This window comes from Chamaea fasciata, unplaced genomic scaffold (genome assembly GCF_029207755.1).
Source record: "Chamaea fasciata isolate MVZ Bird 193981 ecotype frontalis unplaced genomic scaffold, bChaFas1.0.hap1 SCAF_14, whole genome shotgun sequence".
In the NCBI taxonomy this organism is placed as follows: Eukaryota; Metazoa; Chordata; class Aves; order Passeriformes; family Sylviidae; genus Chamaea; species Chamaea fasciata.
The window spans coordinates 19,162,824-19,182,681 of record NW_027094099.1 but is presented as its reverse complement, the minus strand read 5'-3'; the positions used below and the strand labels follow the sequence as shown (position 1 = coordinate 19,182,681).

Below are 19,858 nucleotides of genomic sequence, written 5' to 3'. Positions count from 1 at the left end.
GGATTCTGGCAGGCACGTTCATGCCATCCACACAACTCTCCTCACACTAATTCTGCCATCAAAAAATCATCCCAGCCCCGATGCCATTAGCAGCCCCGTCAGATCATTTCTCAACAGAACCCACCGGGCACAGTTTGTTGTGATTTCAGAGGAGCCACCGTGCCTGGCTTTTTGGTTTGTTTTTTTTTTTGGTTCAATTATCCCGCTTCTCAAATCGCTCATTCATCCCTTTTTTGAGCCCATTTAAGTCCTAGAAAAGGAACAAACGCACTGTGCAGACTGCCAGAGTGACCCACTGCCGTTCGTGTGTTTCACTAAGAGTTTAAAACCAGCTCCAAAAATCTCACTGCTGCAGAAAATCTAAAAATTCCCATTTTTAGACAGTTTTTACTCCACAGTGTCCGCTACCCCAGGTTGCTCCAAGCTCCATCCAACCTGGCCTTGGACACTTCCAGGGATGGGGCAGCCGCAGCCTCTCTGGGCAGTTGAATTAATTAATCCTATTAATTGGATTCCTGCCATGTTTTGGTGGAAATTCTACCAAATCCCATCACTACCAACTACCAGAAAGAATCAAGGTTTCCATTTCATCACTTTAGAACACGTCTAGGTTCTCCTGGAGCAGGCTCTGAAGTTTCAGCTGGCTCCAGGGGAAGGATTTGAGGGAGTTTTAAGACCTCCTTAGAGCCAAGGGGAAAAGCTGACCCAGAATAATCAGTCTTACAAAACCAGGATTTCTAATTCTGAATATTCCCATTCTGACATGGAGTGTGCTCAAGAAGAAGCGACTGGAGCTTGAAGAACTTTGAGCTGAGCTTTAACAGCCCACACCGACCACCACCTCAGGAGAACGACGACTTCACTTGCTGTGGAGCATCAAACAAGTCTCAAAACCACCAAAATGCCAGCGGTGAAGGTAGCTGGGCCCTCAGATATTTACAGCCCGCACAAAGTTCCCTGGCTGAAGTTTTCGTGAGAAGACTGGAGCAGTTCTGATCCTGAGGAGATGTGAAAGCTGCCAGAAGGTCACAGAATCCTTCAGGCTGGAGAAGATCTCTGAGATCACCAAGTCCAACAGTCCACCCCAAAATGAGCTCCTCAGGGCTGAGTTTTAGAGCAGTGAGCAGCAGCACCCACTGAAAAGTGGTTTGTGCAGCAGCAGAACACAGGGAAGAACAGGATTGTCCTCAGCTGACCCCCCTGAGGATGGAGAGGGCCTTTAGCTGGTGGTGATGACACCACTGGTGCTTTGGAACATCCACGCCTCAACCCAAGAGGAATAACGACGGGTGGAAGAGGTTAAAGAAACAGAATTCCCTAAAAATCACCCAAGGAACCAGATCTCCACCAAGAGCCAGGGCAAAGAGCTGGGAGAACTCTTCAGACAGAGGATCTCTGCTCATTTGAATGCAACTGCACCCCTCGGGGCCCGAATGCCACCTTCAGCAAGGAGTTCAGCTCAGCCACGAAGTGCTTCTCCCACAGAAGGACACAAGCGCTCACCCAGGTAGGTGGAGACAGCAGAAACGAGGACTTGGCTCACCCCAAGCTCCACAAACCTTACAGGGACAGGCTTTTAGACGCATCAGCACCCAGCCCCTCGACCTGAGGAGCTGGAACCCCCACCCTGCCAGAGCCTGGGGCAAGTTTGGAAGAGTCACGGCTCCTTTTTCCTTGCTGGAACTCCCTAATCAGCAGCATCACCTAATAAACATTAAAAATGAAGCAAACTTCAGTTTTTCAACAGCACACCACTTGCAGCCTTTCATAAAGGATCCAAGTGGTGATGCAGTTATTAAAGAGATTTCAGTCTCTTGGCTTTGAGCTGCTTTTTTTCAGGGAGGAAAAAAAAAAATCCACTTTTTCAAGGATTCTGGAATATTTTTCAAGTATTCAGAAGACAGAGGTCTGCCCTCTGTTACTTCCTCGTTGTTCAGGGACCTTGCTACAGCTGGGGAGGGACGTGGGAGATGCAAGGAGTGTTTCACTGCAGAAATGTGATGTTCTGCCACTGCAATCCAGTCTCCTGCTCACACCTGGATCTCCTGGCACATCTGCATCCCAGTTCTTTATTCTGGCCTTCTGATGGAATAAAAATGTTTGGGTGACGCTCAGGTGCTTTGCCGCTTACCCCCTCATTTTCTCTCCTCGTTAAAAAGCCCTTTTTTGCCCATCAAAACCTCCTTAACCATTTCCACATTAAAGATTTGATTGTGCCAGCTCCTCAGAGGAACAACTCCCCGGATGAGGTGGAGGCTCCAGGAGCTCGGCAGCTCCAAGCGCTGCCTTGCGAGAGGCTCAGATCTTGGCTAAACTCAATATTTAGAGCAGAAAAGCAGCAGAGAGTGGGACCAGGCCAGTTCATGTGTGAGAGCTCCAAGCTGCAACTTGTGCTGGGGAGGATGTTGGGCATTGTGCTTCATTAGGAAACAAAATATAAGCTTTCCACTCCATTAGGAATGACTTTAGGAGTGAAAGCACATAAGACGACGACTCACCTCATCAACAATGCACTGCAATAACTGGAGAGGCTGCAATGGCAAGGAGAGAGGGGGGAAAAAAAAAAAAAGTATTAGACTATATGCAATATCTTTACAGTGGAGTGGAAAGAAAAAATCATTAATGCAATAAAATATAGCAAGATTAATCAACGGCAGCAAACTCTTATCAAAACATTGATGCTCAGGATGTTCTATTATTTCTAATGGTACCTAATCTAATACAGGCAGTTAAAGGTTTGCATTTTCTTCAAAATGCAATTTGCTAAGTTTAAAACAAGGCATTCAAGCATGCAGAGGGAGCAGCCATCAGGAAAAAGAAAAGTGAATTTTTTTCTGAACTCATAAAGCTTACCATTAAAGATCCCTGGTTTTTCTGAATCTGAAAAAAAGACAATATGTAATTAGCATGTCATAATCAAAATGACTCACTTGGACACATTATGATCACTGAGAGAAAATTATTGCATCGCTGGTGGCAATTTGTGGGCATGTGTTAACACAATTTACATAATGAAAATACACAAATGTTAATAGCTCGCTTCTCATTTATAGGCGAAAGTCAGCAGAATGTTAATTTCACACAACACTTTTTAGTACCCTCCAGGTTGTATTAGAATAGGAAGAAAAACCATAATCCATTTCAAAAGGCTGTTTACGATTCAGATATAAATAATGTTTTATATTGCTAGATTGTGAACACTGGGCTTAATGTTGCAATCATTGCTAATGTTATGAAGCTCACTCTTTTTAAATTAAAAACCGATTTATTTAAAATTGAAATTAAATCATAGTCAGAAATTAGAATTTTGGATTACTGCCAGGCTCTGCTCACAATCCCTTTTTTTTGTGAAGAAAACTTTAATTATGTGGTTGAAGTATCTACTGCTGCTCAGGAAAGCCTTTAATACTCCACTTTTCCCCAAGTTTTTTCTCCAGTTTTCCTTGGACTCTGAGTAGGGCATCGGCATCTACGAGACGGGGAAGTTTGGTGAACTTTGTGCTGCTTTAAACTGAAAAGGGAAGATTTGTCTCCTGAACCTCTGAACGATCTGGGGGAGAATTCCACCCACAGTTTGCAGCAGCAGACCCTTCCACGGCTTCAAGAGCCACAAAATCTCCTGCCCCACGTTCCCTTCGGTGACAAAAAGAAACAAAGGCAGGATCCCAACGACGCAAAGAGCGAAACGCAAAGCACAGAGCGGGGACCTCATGTGAAACGCTGAATTTCGGGATGCTGCTCTCCCAGCCATTCCCAATGCACCCCATTTCCAACGGCTGGGGGGAATTAATTCCCTGGTTCTCCCCAACACACACAAAGCCGTTGGCAACCCAGCCTAATCCTGATGCAAACACAACACGATGCTCAGCGGAAATGTTCTTTTCTATCCCTGTTTCTTTGCCTTGCCCCTTCCATTCCGCGTTCTCCCTCTCCTGGTGCTGGGATGGCGAATCCTGTGGGCTCCCAGCAGCTTTGGAAGCTCTTTGCCCATCCCCAGCCAGGGGTAGGATCCTCCAGGAACATTTTTCCAGCAGTAAAATGGGATAGAGGGGAGGGTGAAGACCAGCACCAAGGAAATAGCTGGTGTTCCACACCTCAAGTCTTTTATTAGCAGCACACAAACATAAAGTTCCAGAGTATAATTCCTTTTTTTTCCAAGGAGGAAAATACAATAATAAATAGGCAGAAGCAGCCCATTATATTTTTTAATGGTCACTCTCCATCTATTCCAATTCAGCAGAATAAATCTGGTTTTGCTAATAAGCAAAATATTCTGTGGCTATAAAACCTTTTTTTTTTTTCTTCCCCCTACACTTCACTTCCAGATGTTAAATGACAAAATAGACTGAGCTTATTCAATAGGGATGATTTGGAGCTTCTTTACATTAGAGCACAGGAACAGTTTCTATCCAAACAGATCATCAGTCACATTTCCTTCCTGGCAAAAATAGCTCTTGTCACGGAAAGGAATCGAGGTGGGGTCACACGGAGCGGCCCCAACACGGGGATGATTACATCCAATTTCAGAGCAAGATTTAAAATATCATTTCTAATAAAAGCACTCAGCCCCTCCTAATGAAAAATCAAGCCACACAAATCCAAGTGTTAGGGAATTCTCCCCGTGACACCGGAGGCTCCGCCGGAGCCCGGCCCAGCCGTGGCCCTCGCTCCCACACACGTCGTTACCAGCCTTTATTACACAATCCTGATGGCAACAAATTATTTGGAGATCATCTTCATAAATTTTGCATTAAGGTAGCCGTGCCACTACCTGGAATTGATTCAAAGCGCTTAAGACACTCAATTACTTTTTAACACTGTTACCCGGTGTAACGACATCGCCGCCGTCTCCCCTCGCCATCTGATGATGCAACATCATTGTAATTGATTCATTTTCTCAATTAAATAAAGCTCCTGCGCTCTCCTCTCTGCAATGCCACCGAGACTCCCCCGGTTAGATGGATTACCTCTTCTCCCCGCCTCGGATAAATCGCCGCTGAGGCCACGCTCTGCTCCTCTCCCTTCCCTCCACGCACAAAGCTTGCAGCCGTATTTTTTCAACTTGGGAGCGGGGGGCTGAACTTTGCTGTATTTATATTAGACAGATTTTTCACTGCTAAAACCACGGTGTTTACCTTTTTTCCCAGCTCCCATGATGGGGCGGGGGAGGGGGGGCAGCTCCGAGGACCATAAAGCAAAGCCGAGCGCCGACAACTTTACGGCCGGGGGCTTCTCCTCCTGCCCACAGTTCATGGAGAAGGGGAAGCAGCAGCTTTAACTGAGCGTTAACAACTGCTTCAAAAGGGCTCACCAGAAAACGTCCCCTCGTTTTTTTGTCTCATCTCCTCCGTGCAGGGGTTTTGTGCCTTACTGGGAGGTGAGAGGTTCCAGAGGCAGCTTCACCTGGAGGGATCCGAGTGCAGAGGCTGCAGCTCAAAAGCCGCAGAAGTTGGGGTGTTCCTCCTCCTAAAAAACTTGGGGGTTGAGGAGATCGTTGTGGTTTCCAGGAAGGATTTTAAATAGTGAAATGTGAAATAGTGACATGAGAAAACCCAGACCGAAAGGAAGACAATAAAAAAAAAAAGAGCAGGAGACGTTTTGGGAGCGTCAAGGAATGATTTGATGACTTGTTGGAACATTCTGTGTCCAGCTCTGGGACCACCCAGCTCCAGGTCATGGAGCTGCTGGAACGGTTCCAGAGGAGGCCACGGAGCTGCTCCAAGGGTGGAGCCAGGCTGGGAGAGCTGGGAATGCTCACCTGGAGAGGAGAAGGATCCAGGGAGAGCTCAGAGCCCCTTGTAGGGCCTGAAGGGGCTCCAGGAGAGCTGGAGAGGGACTGGGGACAAGGGATGGAGGGACAGGACACAGGGAATGGCCTCAGAGTGGAAAAGAGGAGATTTAGATGGGATTTTGGGAAGGAATTCCTGGCTGGGAGGGTGGGGAGAGGCTGGGCTGGATTTCCCAGAGAAGTTGTGGCTGGCCCTGGATCCCTGGAATGTCCAAGGCCAGGTTGGACAGAGCTTGGAGCAGCCTGGAATGGTGGAAGGTGTCCCTGCCATGGAACAAGCTGAACTTTCAGATCCTTTCCCAACAAAACCATTCCAAGATCCCACGACCGTTCCCCCTCAGAAAAGTCACTTTTAGCCTCTCACCACCAAGACTCTCCCTCAGCCACGCCGGAACATCTCTGAGCCCTCTGCCCTGCTCAGGAGCTTTCCCAGCCTTTCCAAAAGCAACTGCAACAGTCTGAATCTGCAGAATTACCTTTGCTCTTTGGTAGTTTTGAACCTGCACTGTATTTTCTGTGGACGCGACAGGGTGTGATCTGCAGAAACGGGGCAAATGATCAATAAACCTCATTTAATAAACTCATCACCAGAGTATTTCTCAGGCCACGGAACGCCCGTGGAACCCGGATAAACCCCTCCATAAAGCACAATCTCCAAATGAGCTTTCTTTTTTTTTTTTCTTTTTTTCTTCCCGCCCCCCTCAAGGTCGGTTAAAAAAAAAAAAAAAAGCCAAAGTTTGTCTCCTGCTTCATCTCCTATTTAATGAATGCCTCTGGTTATGAAAGGCAACTTCTGCCAGACCATCGGGTTATTTCTCCGTCTCCATGGAGATCCCTGGGCCGGGAGGTGGCTGAGAAGACCTCTCCCCATCCCTTTCACGTCGCAGCCACCAGCACAATCAAGGAAACTCAAATGAATCCACCCCGGGTAACTTGGAGGAGTCACCAGCTCCAGCTTTAATTTTCGTTTTTACTCCCTGGAATTAGGACTTGCCCTGGAGCTCTTGTTTGAGAGATTTGCGGGTGACCCGGGGTTAGATCTTCCCCCAGCAGTTAACAAATTTTCTCTTTACATATATACTGCTTCCCAAGCTCCTGATGGTTGGGTTTGTTGCTTTAATAGAAAAACCCATCTACCAACAAATCATACAGTTATGATTTTTAAGGGAGGCTTTGCGCGACAACATTTATTTTCCCGTGGATTTTAAAAAGCAGACGGAAGTTGTTTTTCATCTGTACAAAGGAGGGTTGAGTTTTAAGAGCAAAAAACTAACACTGTGTCCTACTGACAAAAGCTTTATCTCTGCCCTGATAGAAAAGGTAAAGGAATATCTAAATATTCTGGTTTCCACGGGGGCTCCACCACCATTCCACAGTTCCTGCGGATTTCAAGGATGATCTTCAGAGATATTTTACAATTTCTTGCAGAATTGCAATTGCTGACGCTTCTGCAAGAAGTCAAAGCACCAAAGCAGTGAGAACGACCCCCCTAATTTGTTCCTGATATTCTAAACACCCTTCCCCATCCCCATCTGGGGATTGTGCAAATGGCAAACTTCAATCACTGTCACAAAACGTTAAAGAAAAAGAAAAAAAAGAAGAAAATTATTTCGAAATAAAAAAAAAATAAATAGACAATTCACAACAACCTTAATATTAAATATATTCTTACAATTATATTACGCCGCTTTTCCCCGAGGTCTCCAAACAAATTTATATAAAGAGATTATTTCATCCACCATTGAACTGCAGCCACTTCTCAGAGAAATCTCTTTACCAGAGTTTAGAAACACAACTCAACAACGCGGGCACGGAAAGCTCCGCGCTGCTGGAGGGATTGTGGTGACAAAAACTCCTCCCAGCAATAATTTCTACACCAGAGCAGGACCAGGACACCCTGACAACAAATCCCTTCGTTAACAAGAGTAGGGACAAGGAGAAAAAAAAAAAAACAAATTTAGCAAATTGCTGTTGAAAATCTTGGAATGATTTAAGTCGGAAAAGGTCTCCAAGATCACCGAGTCCAACCATCATCACCCCAAAGCGTGGCTGTGGGTTCCCAGCACCACAAAAAGTGGGTGAGGAGAACAAAGAACGGGCAAGCAGGCACCAAATAAAGAACTGTGGGGCTTGTCCCACCCACATCTTGCTTTGTGTCGCCCACATGACAACAGAGAGGAACAGCGGGAGAACTTATTGGACAACATGGAAGAGGGAAAGTGAGCACGACTGAGCAAGAAGAAAACCATGGGATCCTCTGAGGGATCCAGCAAAGTCCAAGCCCTCCAAAAAAGCCCACAAACCGTGGTGGGATATCCAGGAAGGACAGGCTGAACCACTGGAGGTGATCCCTCCTCCCTGAGCCTCAACCTGGGCATTCCCAGAGAGCTGTGGGGGAACATTCAGGAGAATCCCAAGAGTCAGAAATCCCACAAGGAGACCAGAAGAACTGAGCTCTCCAGCCTGGAAAGAGAGCAAGGACATCACAACCACCACCCCTCCCCGCATCCACGCACTGTGTTCATTCCTCAAATCCTGCAGCACGGAAAAACCTTCCAGGAATAAAGCAGAGGAACCGATCTGAGGAGCTGAGAGCCCCCAGCAGCAGCAGCAGCAGCAGCAGGGTTGAGGAGCAGCAGATGAATTCCCATCAGGATCGTCCCAGCTCCTGAGGACACCCCTGCAAGTCCCTTCTGGCTCGGAAATAAACAGGTAAAATGTTGATTGCTGAAGTCTCTCAACTTTTGAGCCATCCAAAAAAATAAAAATAAATCAGATCTTCCTCTGAGGAGCTGCAAAATCAGCTGTGATCACTGCAGGTGTCACAGTTCCAGGGAGAGCTGAAAGGGAGCAACCCGGAGGCAAAGAAATTTGGGTTCACCGGGGGAGTTTTCCACCTGAGCTGAGGCACCGCCATCCTCTCCTGTGTCACTGGACTGCCCACGGAGGCTTGTGCTGCCCTCTCAGGAATCAACCCCGAATTTCCATGGGATTGGCAGCGGGATGGATGCTTTGGAGATGAGGGGAACACCTGCCTAGACCTCAAAATGATTCTCTCCTCATCCAGGGCTGGAGGCTCCTCCCGGTGCTGAGGAACCAGCACTCGGCAGAGGAGGAGATGACCCTGTGGAAGACATTCCTCAGCCTCTGGCACAGCCCAGACACTGGGACTGCTGTGGCCTTCTCCAGAAGTGCCTCACCAGCTCTGAGGAGCAGCAATGGTTGAGAAGCACAGCTCCAAAGTGAGCTCTCAGAGCTGCAGCCCTGCCCAGGGAACAGGCTGAGGAGCTTGTCTCTGGTCAGCTCCAGCTCCTGGGAGGAACGTGCTCCTCATCCAGGCCAACAGAGCCTGTGCTGAGCGCTGCCCCTGCATCCCGGGAATGTCCAAGGCCAGGCTGGAGCACCCTGGGATGGTGGAACATGTCCTTGCCCATGGCAGGGGGTGGATTGATACGATCTGAAGGTGCCTCCCAACCCAAACCAGCCTTCAACGGTGATAAAATTCCAGGAAATCCAACATTCCCTGATGGTTCTCCAACCTGAGCCACCCCAACCCCTCCACGCTCTGCACATTCCTGCCTGAGGGAAGCTCCAATCCCAGGTTTAAGGTCCCATTCAGGCAAGTCCCTCACCAGGAATAGGAACTGGGAGAGGAGATTCCTTCCAAGCCCTACCAGGGACATCTCCCATTGCACCAACTCATGCAGGAGATCCTCCTAAAGCTGCAAAAATATCTCTGGAGGCATTTCAGGATTTCATGGAAAGCTGGGATGGTTTGGGTGGGAAGGGACCTTAAAGCTCATCACGTTCCCCACGAGAGAGAAGAAATCCTGGAACAAATCAGAGTCTGAGCCCTGCTCCCTCAGACTGCGCGGAATTCTTAGGACTGGGGATTAAAAAATACACATCAGCCTTTCTTGATCCCAAGCCAAGATAAGCCACTGTTAAAACCTATTAAGATCCTATTAAAACTTATTATAAAAGCCTTGTATTAAAACTTATTATAAAATTTTACTGGTTACCTCCATTTCCACACGTGACCATATTATTTAAACATCAATTTCACATTAGAAAAAAAGAAATCAGGAAGGTTAAGATAAATAAAATTTTTCTCCTTGGATTTCAGATTCCTAACAGATCCATGGAAAAATTTTCTAAAATCTCTCCATTTTTCAAACACGAAAGGGCCTCTGGAAAAACAAAATAAATTCGAATTTTACAGCAAGTCTCTAACAGGCAAACCAAATTCAAGTTCAAACTTATTTCTGGCTGTGGAGAAAAAAAAATTAATAATAAAGCAAGAAAGTATCTGAAGTAAATTATCAGGAATGATCTATGTGCAACCTCTGCTAAGAAATGAGGAAGAGTTTAAAACAATAGCAGGCGACTTCAAATATTGCCAGCGATTTCTGGAATCTATTATAAAAGCAAAAAAAAGATTTGCGGAAATCTATCACATTTAAGATATTACCCAACAATTTCATTCACTCTTTCGGCATTAGCATTTGAACAGTGTTTAATGCCTTTTAAATGGTTCGATGTAATGATAGATCTGGAAGACAAAACATCCCTTTCCTTACCAGGAAACACGCTGTAAACAACCCTCAATTTATCCTCCCCAAAGAAATGAATGCTTAAAGGATGCTTCTGCCAATGGGGAAGAAACAACAGGAAAATGGTTATTTCGCATCCCAACTTTAACTAAATATTTTTTTTCCCCTCCCTGACAAGCTGCTTCCATTTAAATGAAACCAGGCCGGGGTTGGTCAATAGTATGGATTGCAGAGAACAAAAAGAACCTCAGACCGTGTTAATGCAGGGATCAGAAAGCAGCAACTTCATTTCAAGGCAGGCAATTATTTAGCAAACTAAGATACAGCAAATAAATCCACGTTTTCCACGGAGAAGCTGGCACGGGAATTAAATCTCACTCGCAGAAATCGCAGCGAGGGCAGAATTTGCTGAGGAGAGGAGAAAAACCAAAGGGAGGAAAATGAAATCTCGTGGAAACCCCCCCCCCCCCCTCAGCTTTGGGCTCAGAAATACAAGAATAACAGTAATAATAATAATAATAATAATAATAATATTTTTTAAAGGGGCAGGGTGCTGTCCTGCTGCAGGAAGGAGCCGCGTCCCATTGTCCCCAGTCCCCCCGGAGCAGCAGCATTGCTCCAGCTGAGGATCCAGCCCGGAATGTTCTGCATTGTCTCTCCGAGGCTTTTCAAACGCTGGCATCTGGGAAAACTACAAACCTTTCCCTGCCAGGAGGAGCAAAAAGCTGTTTGTTTTATTTATTATTATTTTTTTTCTTCTCCCCTGTTATGTTTTCTCAGGAAGCAAAGCCACGGCAGGTCCACAGCGAGCGCTTTCCTGGGCTATAAAAATTCCCCGTTAGCCACTGGTGCTTCCTTTGCTGTGGGATTTAAGGACGCCTCTTTCCTCGAGACCAGGGACGTGTCATCATTTTGTTGGGACTACCAGCTCTGACAAGCCTCGTCTCTTCCAGTTTGAGCTCCTGCGTTCACAGTGCTGGGGGAAAAGCTGAGAGGGGAAAAAAAAAAAAAACAAACCCCAAAAATCAAGGGGAAAATCCAACCACGATTAAATTCTTCCCCTAATTTTTATTCCCTTTATTTCTCCTGCTGCAAAAATAAACTTTGTCATATTAAAAAAAAAAAAAAGAGCCTTAAATTAAGGTCTCTTGCTCCCACTGCATTTTGAAGTGAGTTATTTGAATCCCTGGCTGATCTATTTTAACAAATATCATCTCCCGCGTCCATCATTCCTCCTGTCGTTTTGATCTCTTTTTTTTCCCCTACTTATCATGTTCTTTATTTGAAACAGATTTTTAACAGATAATCTCCGCCGTTATAACAATATCTTGCTCGCATTTTATTCAAATAATTCTTAAAAACAGCTTAAAAAGCCGTTTGGAATAACATCAAGCTCTCCATCAATCAAACAGCAAAAAATTCCGCTGGCGGTTGTATAAACATCAGATCAACTCCGACGTCTTCAAGGATTTCAGAGCGAACCATAAAAAACTCCATTAACTTCTGACAAAGAATGCAAATTAATCACAACATGGGGTGAAATGAAATTAAAGGCTCTATTCTAATCAATGACAAGGCAGGATGAAATATTTGGTGCCGGGATGCTCCTGTTCGGGGTTTTTTTTTTTTTTTAATTTTTTAAATTTTATTTTATTTTCTCCTTTTCTCTCCCCCCCTGCCCTGTGTGGAAACAAAAAAAAAAAAAAAAAAGGGGGGGATTCACCCGGGGGTGGCTCTTTAGCCCTCCCCATCCCTACAGCGATCTGCTTACAAGTCGCCCCCAGCTCCACAAAACACACTAATCATCCGAATCTCAGGTGCATCCAATTTGTTATTCACACTCTCCCCGGTGCCAAAGGAAAAAAAAAAAAAAAAGGAAAAAAGGAAAAAAGAAGAAGAAGAAGAAAAAAATAATAATAATAATAAAAAAAAAAAGCCTGGCGTAGACAGATGCACCGGGAACCTTAAATGACAGTTTTGGCCTCCGGAAGTGCGATCGCTACAGCAAAATCTAGTACAGCCTCCAGGTGAAATGTCTGGAGCTCCATATGGAGCAGGGAAAATTAACAACAAGATGAAAATCGCTGTAGCAGCGGGGAGTCGGAATTTAACAAAAAAAAAAAAAAAAAAAAAGAAAGGAAAAAAGAGGAAAGGAGGAAAAAAAAATAAAAAAAAAAAGAGGGGAAATTTTTTTTTTTTTAAAGATGAGGCAAGAGAAGTAATAAATTAATGGGGTGTGAAAACATTCAAAGCTTTACAATACCAGGGGCAGTATTTGCTCAGATTTGGGGGGGGGGAGCAGTGGGAGCAGCAGGATGGAAGGGGGAGCACGGGGGGGGGGGGGGGGTTGGAACGAGGGATGGGAATTTTTTTGGTGCTTTTTCTTTATTTAAAAAAAAAAAATTAAAAAAAAAATCAATCAGGTCATTTTCATCTGATTTCTTAGGAGAAGGCTGGGATTGTGTTTTTCTAAATGCAAAAGTCTCTTCAATGCATTGGTGGTGGTCCTGCAGCTGATTAAATCCTCCTTTGGAATATTTCCCTAATGGATGCGCCGTCCTTTTAACAGCCTGCTTTGTACAAAGTTTCACTGCAAGAATATTCAGTGGGCAATTCTTTTCATTCCTCCTAAATTGCATTACCGTTAAACAAGTCATTGCCCCCATCGTGGTTTGATTCGGAGACTGAATCCCTGAGATCCATTCCCTGGAAGCTTTGTTCGGATCTTTGGGGGGTTCCAATCTCAAATTTAATTAAATATTCAAGGTGGCGTGGCATTTTTTTGGGGGGGGGGTATCTGGATTTCTTTCCAGCTGTTTGTGGAAAATCAAAATAACGTAAATGAAGGTGAAACTTTTAAAAGGGGAATTTAAAACTTATTTTCCTTGTGTGCCTTTTCCTTAGATCCCTGAAAAGGCGGATGGGTCATGGACCAGCACCCTTGGTAAAGGGGTTTCCTTTCTTTTTTTACAGTTTATGTAGAAAATAAGTTTGTTCAGGAGTATTTGTGAGCACAGGCACCCTTCTTATTAATTATTAGAGTCGTGCAAAGAAATCCAGGGTGAATTTGCCCTTAAACACTTCAGTTTGTACCCCTGGAAAATCCTACCAAGCATCGCTCCCTCCTGCTTCCAAAGGGACTTTTACGGTTCACAAAAGCAGATTCCGCGGCCACCACAGGAAAACCAACACCAAAACAACGAAATGCACCAAAAATTCAGATTTTTAACTCAAGTTTTAAGGCTTAAGAGCTTCCTGTGCCAAGTTTTTAGAGCGGAAAAGTCGGTTCTGAGCATCACTGTTTGTTATTTCCCTGCTCAGATCATTCCCTTTTGCTGTTAGATGCCGATTATTCTGTACATTGAGACAAAAAAAAAAAAAATTAGAGTTCATAATTACATATTAACTCTAAGCACAGCCATAAGGAACTTTACTGACACAGCAGTTGCTCACGTGCTTAAGTGCTTTCAAAGTAAGACTTAATTGTAAAGATTAAATGACGATTAATAAATCAGCAAAATAAATACTTAGCAAATAAATACTTAGAGAAGATGTGGGAAATGAGAAGGGGGAAGTCCTGCCATTAAAATACCCTAAGAAAAACAAAAACGAAATAATCATCCTTTAGTTTCACAGGACGTCCTGAATTTCCACACTGCAGTGATTTTTCCCCCTATAAATCTTCTTCATTTAAACTGAATTTTACACACACCATTTGTCTGTGTCTCAAAAGCAAAGAGAAAAGAAAAGCAAAAAAAAAAACCAAAACGTTTTTGTGCAGCTGCAGCTGGAGACAGACATCCATTTGCAGGAGATTTCAGGTGTTCTCTCAGCCACGTGGCCGCACTCTCCATTTTCACAGGGAAGCAACTTCGAGGCGTTCAGGGACAAATTGGGAGCCACACACGTGATTAACTTCACTCCTTGAATAACCCCACGGAAGTGGGGAGGAATTAAGGAGTGAGCAGAATCAGGCCCTCACTAGGAAAATAAAGAGATTAAACCCTCCCCCCCTTATTCATTATCCCCCTAATCAAAGAAGGTTTCTAAGGGTTCTCCTCTGCCCAGCACACACGCCTAAAATACATAAATTCACATAAAATCCCCTCTGAAAAGCAGTTGCTTGAAAAGCCTTAATAGCCACATTTTAAAGTTTCACCTCCTCGGCTGTTTTGCATTAAAAAATATATACAATTTCATGGACTGCTGCCTTGCCAAATATTCTTTCACAAACCCGATCCGCTTTTTAATTAGAACAGCAAAAAAAAAAAAAAAAAAAACCATCCTTAAACTTCGCAGTCGTGGTTTGCTCCCAGTTCAGGGAGACATTTTTGCCTGGAACCACGTGGAATGTCCACCTTCCAACCTCCTCTTCCCCGTGCTCTGACAGGCCCACGAGGTTTATTTCAAATAAATCCATAAAATTTATTTCAAATAAATAAACCACTCATCACTTTGGATTTTAGGAGAATAAAATCCACGACCATGGAGACCCTCAGTGAGCTCCCCCGCGCTCCCAACCCAAGAGTTTCTTTTCCAATCCTCTCCTCCAAAACCACATTTAAAATCCAGCTGAAACCTTCCGAGCCTATCCTGTTAATGGTGTCAGCGAACAGTTTGCAGAGGAAACCAAACAAAAAGTGAAAAATCAGAATATTTCCACCCAGGCAAAACCTTCCCAAGTCCGTAAAAGTGTCAGGAGAATTTGCTTAAAACAGCTTCTAAAAATGGGAGAGGGAATGAGTCCCAGCCTATTATTCAATAACCATGTTTGTGAGGCATCTGCATAATCTAACCATGCATAAATTAGTATGTGTATTACAACAGTTATTTGCATAATAATAGCAAGTTAATAGATGCTTAAAGAGCACAGACCAACACCACCTTTAAATCAGACATGCCTCCAGGCACTGCGAGCTGTAGAGACCAAGATGCAGAGAACAGTCTTCATAAAACATATGAAAACATTAAAAAAACCCACATTCAAATAATTCATTTTAGTCCCTGGACACTTCACTTTTTTTTTCTTTTTTTTTTTTTTTTTTCCCCTCCCTCTCCCCCGGAAAGAATAATTGGAGGAACTGCTGAACAGTTTGTTCCCGTGAATTCTAACATCCATCTCGAGATGAGAATTTCGAGCCATCGTCAGAGCCCGTTCTGGGTTTGTTTTGTTCGGAGCTTCGTGGGGTTTTTCAGCGTAAAAAAGTAAAATATTCCGTGGTGATGCAGAGCTCAGCATCCAGCCAACCACTGCCACTAGAGATGGCAAGAGTTTTACCAGCAGCTTCAGGTGGACACTTAGAAAATAACCAGTATTGACATTTAACACGAATATTAGGTCCTCTTAAAAGGAGGAATCTGAAGGTGCCTTAAGTATCGCGTCCGCATCCTATTTTTGTGGAGATTTTAGACCGTCGTACCATTACTCAAAATTGGAATTAAAGATTAAATCATAGGAAAAGGAGCAGATACACCTTCCCGCTTCAAAAAAAAGGTTGTCAAGGCTGGATTATTTTTTAATCTCCCAACAAAATGAGCAAGATTAACATCACCATAATTTTCATTGTCTCCACGGAAAGAAGTCGTCGAGTTTGGAGAAGAGAAAAGGGAGGGGGGGGCAAAAAAAAGAAAGAAAAAAATCAATAGAGACTTCTAAATGACTCCTTCCAGCTCCCACTTTTCAATTTAACAGGACAGATTTATTTGTATGTGGCTCAAATGTTCACAATTGCTCTCTGCACCTTCATACATAGGAATGAATGTCACAGTGGCAAACAGCAGTAATGAACAATCTTACCTGAGGATATGGAAACCTCCCAAGAGCAAGCTGGGAAAGGAAATAATATTTGTCTAGTTATAGAGATTTGCATGGAGGGCACATTTCCTTCAAGAGAGAAAAGTACTCAACTCTCACGATGGTAGGAATTGGGGAAATGGCACCAAAAAAAAAAAGAAAAAAAAGAAAAAAAAGGGGATTCTGCAAAGCACAAAGAGCTGTGTTTAGAATGGGCTCCTCACAACCATCACCCCTCGTTTTTCCTGGGATTTCCCAGAAAATTTCTCCTTTTGTCTCCCCCCGTTCCACAGTTTGGTGCCCAAATTCGGGCACATTTCCCTCAAGAGAGAAAAGCTCTCAACTCTCACGGCTGAAGAACTGGGAAAATGGCAAAAAAGGGATTCTAAAGCACAAAGAGCTGTATTTAGGATGGGCTCCTCACAACCATCACCCCTCAGGATCTCTGGGTTTCTCCAGCCCTTTTTTTGCCTCCCTCAGCGACACCGTTTGACGCCCAAGTTCGCCGGGAGTGGAAACGAAACCAGTTCAGCCGCAGGAGGGAGGCCAAGGCGCTGCCCTCGGCTGATAATTAGCTGTGATGAGCAAACAGCTCTCAACTCCCAAAGTCCTCCCTTATCTGGCTCAGGGTAAAATCTGGGTTACGGAGCTGAGCTTGGTGTCCCTGTTGGTGTCAAAGCTGAGTGGGATGAGGAGAGAGCCCACAGCACCCACAGAGAAACCTCATCCTTCCTCCAAGATCCGTTTCTCCAGGATATTTGACTGCATTTGCTGCCCCTGCTGTTTTCCAAGTCAATCCAGGCATTCCACAGTAATCCCCAAATCAACATTTTTATGGATGTCGTCTAAAAAATACTCTACTGGCCGCAACTAATAAACATGCCAAGAGGAATCCTTTGTGCCAGGCAGGTTCTCCCACTCGGTGGGAAACCTCGGAAACAATTCCAGCAGAACGCAGCTGTGTGGGGTTATTTTGTCTACCAAGGTTTTCAGGGTTAGAATCGGGGAATCTTTGGGAAAAGCCCTCTCACACCATGGAATCCAACATCTCCAGCACGTCCAAGGCCACCACTGACCACGTCCCCAAGTGCCACATGCACAGAGCCGTTAAATCCCTGCAGGAATGTGAGTCCAGCTGTGCCAGCGCTTGGTAACTCTTCCCATGAAGAAATTCTCCCTGATAATCCAAAGTTAACTTCCTCCGGCACAGCCCGAGCTGAGCCAGGGCACTCGGAGCAGCTCTAGTCTGTCTTTCTGGGTGTGTCACACAAGAGCTTCCCTACACCCCACAGAACCTCCGAGAATCCTCCTGTTACCAACCCCAGAGAGCAAGGCCCACCTCATCCAGAGGTGATGGATGCAGTGAAATCATGGATTTCCCAGCTGGAGAAACTCATTATATTCCCAGCAAATACAACGTATCCTGAGCAAATCCCAACGCTGAGGGGTCTGAGCCGCCGTGTCACCCACGCCGAGGGACAAACCCCACAGCAGGGCTGGCCCAAAGCACTCCCAGCCCTGACAGCCGAGCCCTGGAGCTGGGGACACCTGACCTGGCCAGACTGCAGCTGCCCAAGGGGAAATTTCAGCCGCTGGCAGCACAGAACTCTCCTGAGGACAAGGATGAGGAGGCACAGCCAGAGGTGCAGGGAGGTGGGGAAGGAGCACCAGGCAGCCCTGAGCCCCAGCAGCTCGGGAAGGAGGCAGAGATGGGGCTCTCCCTGCAATTCCAGCTGCTCTCCAACCCCAGCAGAGCTCAGCCTTTGGCTTGGGAGCCTCAGCAAACCCAGAAAACTTCTGCCAGATCCTTGGGGGAGACATCACAAACCCAGAGCATTTGTGTGACAGAGATGAAACCAATTCTTTGGGGGGCGGCTGCTGCTAAATGAAGCTTTCACAACATTGATTTCAAAACTCTTGTCCAGAGCAGGCCCCGGAGCTTCTCCCAGGGCTGGAATTCCTCTGGAGCCAGGCTGGGAGAGCTGGGAATGTTCACCTGGAGAAGGGAAGGATCCAGGGAGAGCTCAGAGCCCTTGGCAGGGCCTCAAGGAGAGCTGGAGAGGGACTGGGGACAAGGGCTGGAGGGCCAGGACACGGGGAATGGCTTCCCACTGGGAAAGGGGAGATTCAGGTGGGATATTGGGAAGGAATTCCTGGCTGGGAGGGTGGGGAGGGGCTGGGCTGGAATTCCCAGAGAAGCTGTGGCTGCCCCTGGATCCCTGGAATGTCCAAGGCCAGGCTGGATGAGGCTCGGAGCAGCCTGGGATGGTGGAAGGTGTCCCTGCCCAGATTTTCTTGAAGGTCCCTTCCACCCCAAGGCATTCCAGGAATTCCCTGATCGTTCCCACCTCAGGAAAGTCACTGGGCTCACTCCCACGGTGAGCGTGATGCTCAGAGTCAACCATTCAGTTAAAATTCTGCTACAGAGTGAAACAAAGACCCTTCATTCTCTGCCGTGGACCAGGGGCGACTAAAACACATCCTTTACCACCTTCTTTCTCCTCTTTTGGGAGCACCGCCCTCCTGTCCCCTGCCTCAGATATCTGAGCTCCTGAGGAGCTGTGCCAGCCTGGAAATAAACCCATGGACGCCCGTGCAGTGTAAAACTCCAGACGGAGCAAGCAGATAATGATGGTTCCGTGCACGGAGCATCGTCCTGCAGACACTGCTTCCAACATTATTTAAGGAAAACCATCAGTGCCTCGAGGATGACTCCGAACGAAGCATTTCCATTCCCACTGACCACCCCAGGCCTCAGCGGGGCCTCCAAGGCAGCAGAATAATTGAGGGAAGAGCCGAATATCGGCGCAGGGTGAATAAACGAGCACTGAAAGACCCCAAAATGTACCAGCAACAAGTTCTTGGGGGGCGGTTAAAAAGAAAACAACTCTCAGCGAAGCCGAGAGCTGCAAACACAGGCAGGGCCAGCTCCTGCAGCGCCACTTCTGCATGCCCTGCACCACCACCGCATCCATCTGCTCACACTCCCTCCCTGCAAGATTGTCAAGGTATTATAAATTAAGAAACTTAGCAAAGAGTCTGTAATCTTCCCCGAAATAGCCTGCAGATATGTCACTGTACTAAATGTGTTTCAGATTTAATGAAGCTTTAATGTCCTTTTTAATTTTGCCTGTTTCTGTATCACCAGGGGTCGAGCGAGGCAATCAGCACTCGAGAGGGTGGTTTGGTTTAAAACTAGGGAAAAAACTCATTTGCTTATGAGTTGCACTGTATTTTCTTAATTAAATTTACTAAGTAAAACGGTTGAAGTTCAGCCAACCGGTGACCTCTGGGTGTAGATTCAGATTTAGAAAAAGTGTCACAGTTAAAGGAAGATTAAAAAAATAATAATAAATAAAGCCCAAACAACAAACAGACGAGAGAGTCACTAAAGGGATTTTCAAATTGTCATTTGTCTCGGGGAAGTCACAGGAACAACGAGGAACAAGCCCAGTGCAGGATGGAAAAACCAAAACCCACCACATGAACACCTTGTCCAAAACTTCTCTGCATTTCAAGGATGAAACTCCAGAACCTGCAACTCTTTTAAGGTATTTCAACAAGAAATACAATATTTCAACTGAAATTAGTTGGGTTTGGGAACTGACCAGTGATTAACGTCAGGATATTGAGGAGGGAATGCCTGAAATTCAGGGAGCTGGTTCCCATTTCCCCACGGATCCCTTCCTAATGGTTGGATTCGATGGTCTTGAGCTCTTTTCC

The 19,858-nt window shown here is 45.5% G+C and overlaps 1 protein-coding gene across 2 annotated transcripts in view; it reads right to left on the bottom strand.

Annotated features, from left to right (window-relative positions):
• The window catches only part of MAP2K5 (mitogen-activated protein kinase kinase 5), a 120,243-nt gene that overhangs the window by 28,410 nt on the left and 71,975 nt on the right, over positions 1 to 19,858 (bottom strand). Inside the window, exons 17-19 of one of the 2 annotated variants that reach the window (XM_066196559.1) lie at positions 16,139 to 16,168; positions 2,854 to 2,880; positions 2,499 to 2,531 (exon numbers count right to left, since the gene is read on the bottom strand). In XM_066196559.1, the coding sequence (XP_066052656.1) occupies positions 2,499 to 2,531; positions 2,854 to 2,880; positions 16,139 to 16,168 (90 nt within the window). The remainder of the gene's footprint in view (positions 1 to 2,498; positions 2,532 to 2,853; positions 2,881 to 16,138; positions 16,169 to 19,858) is intronic. The other variant, XM_066196560.1, reaches the window with a different exon arrangement.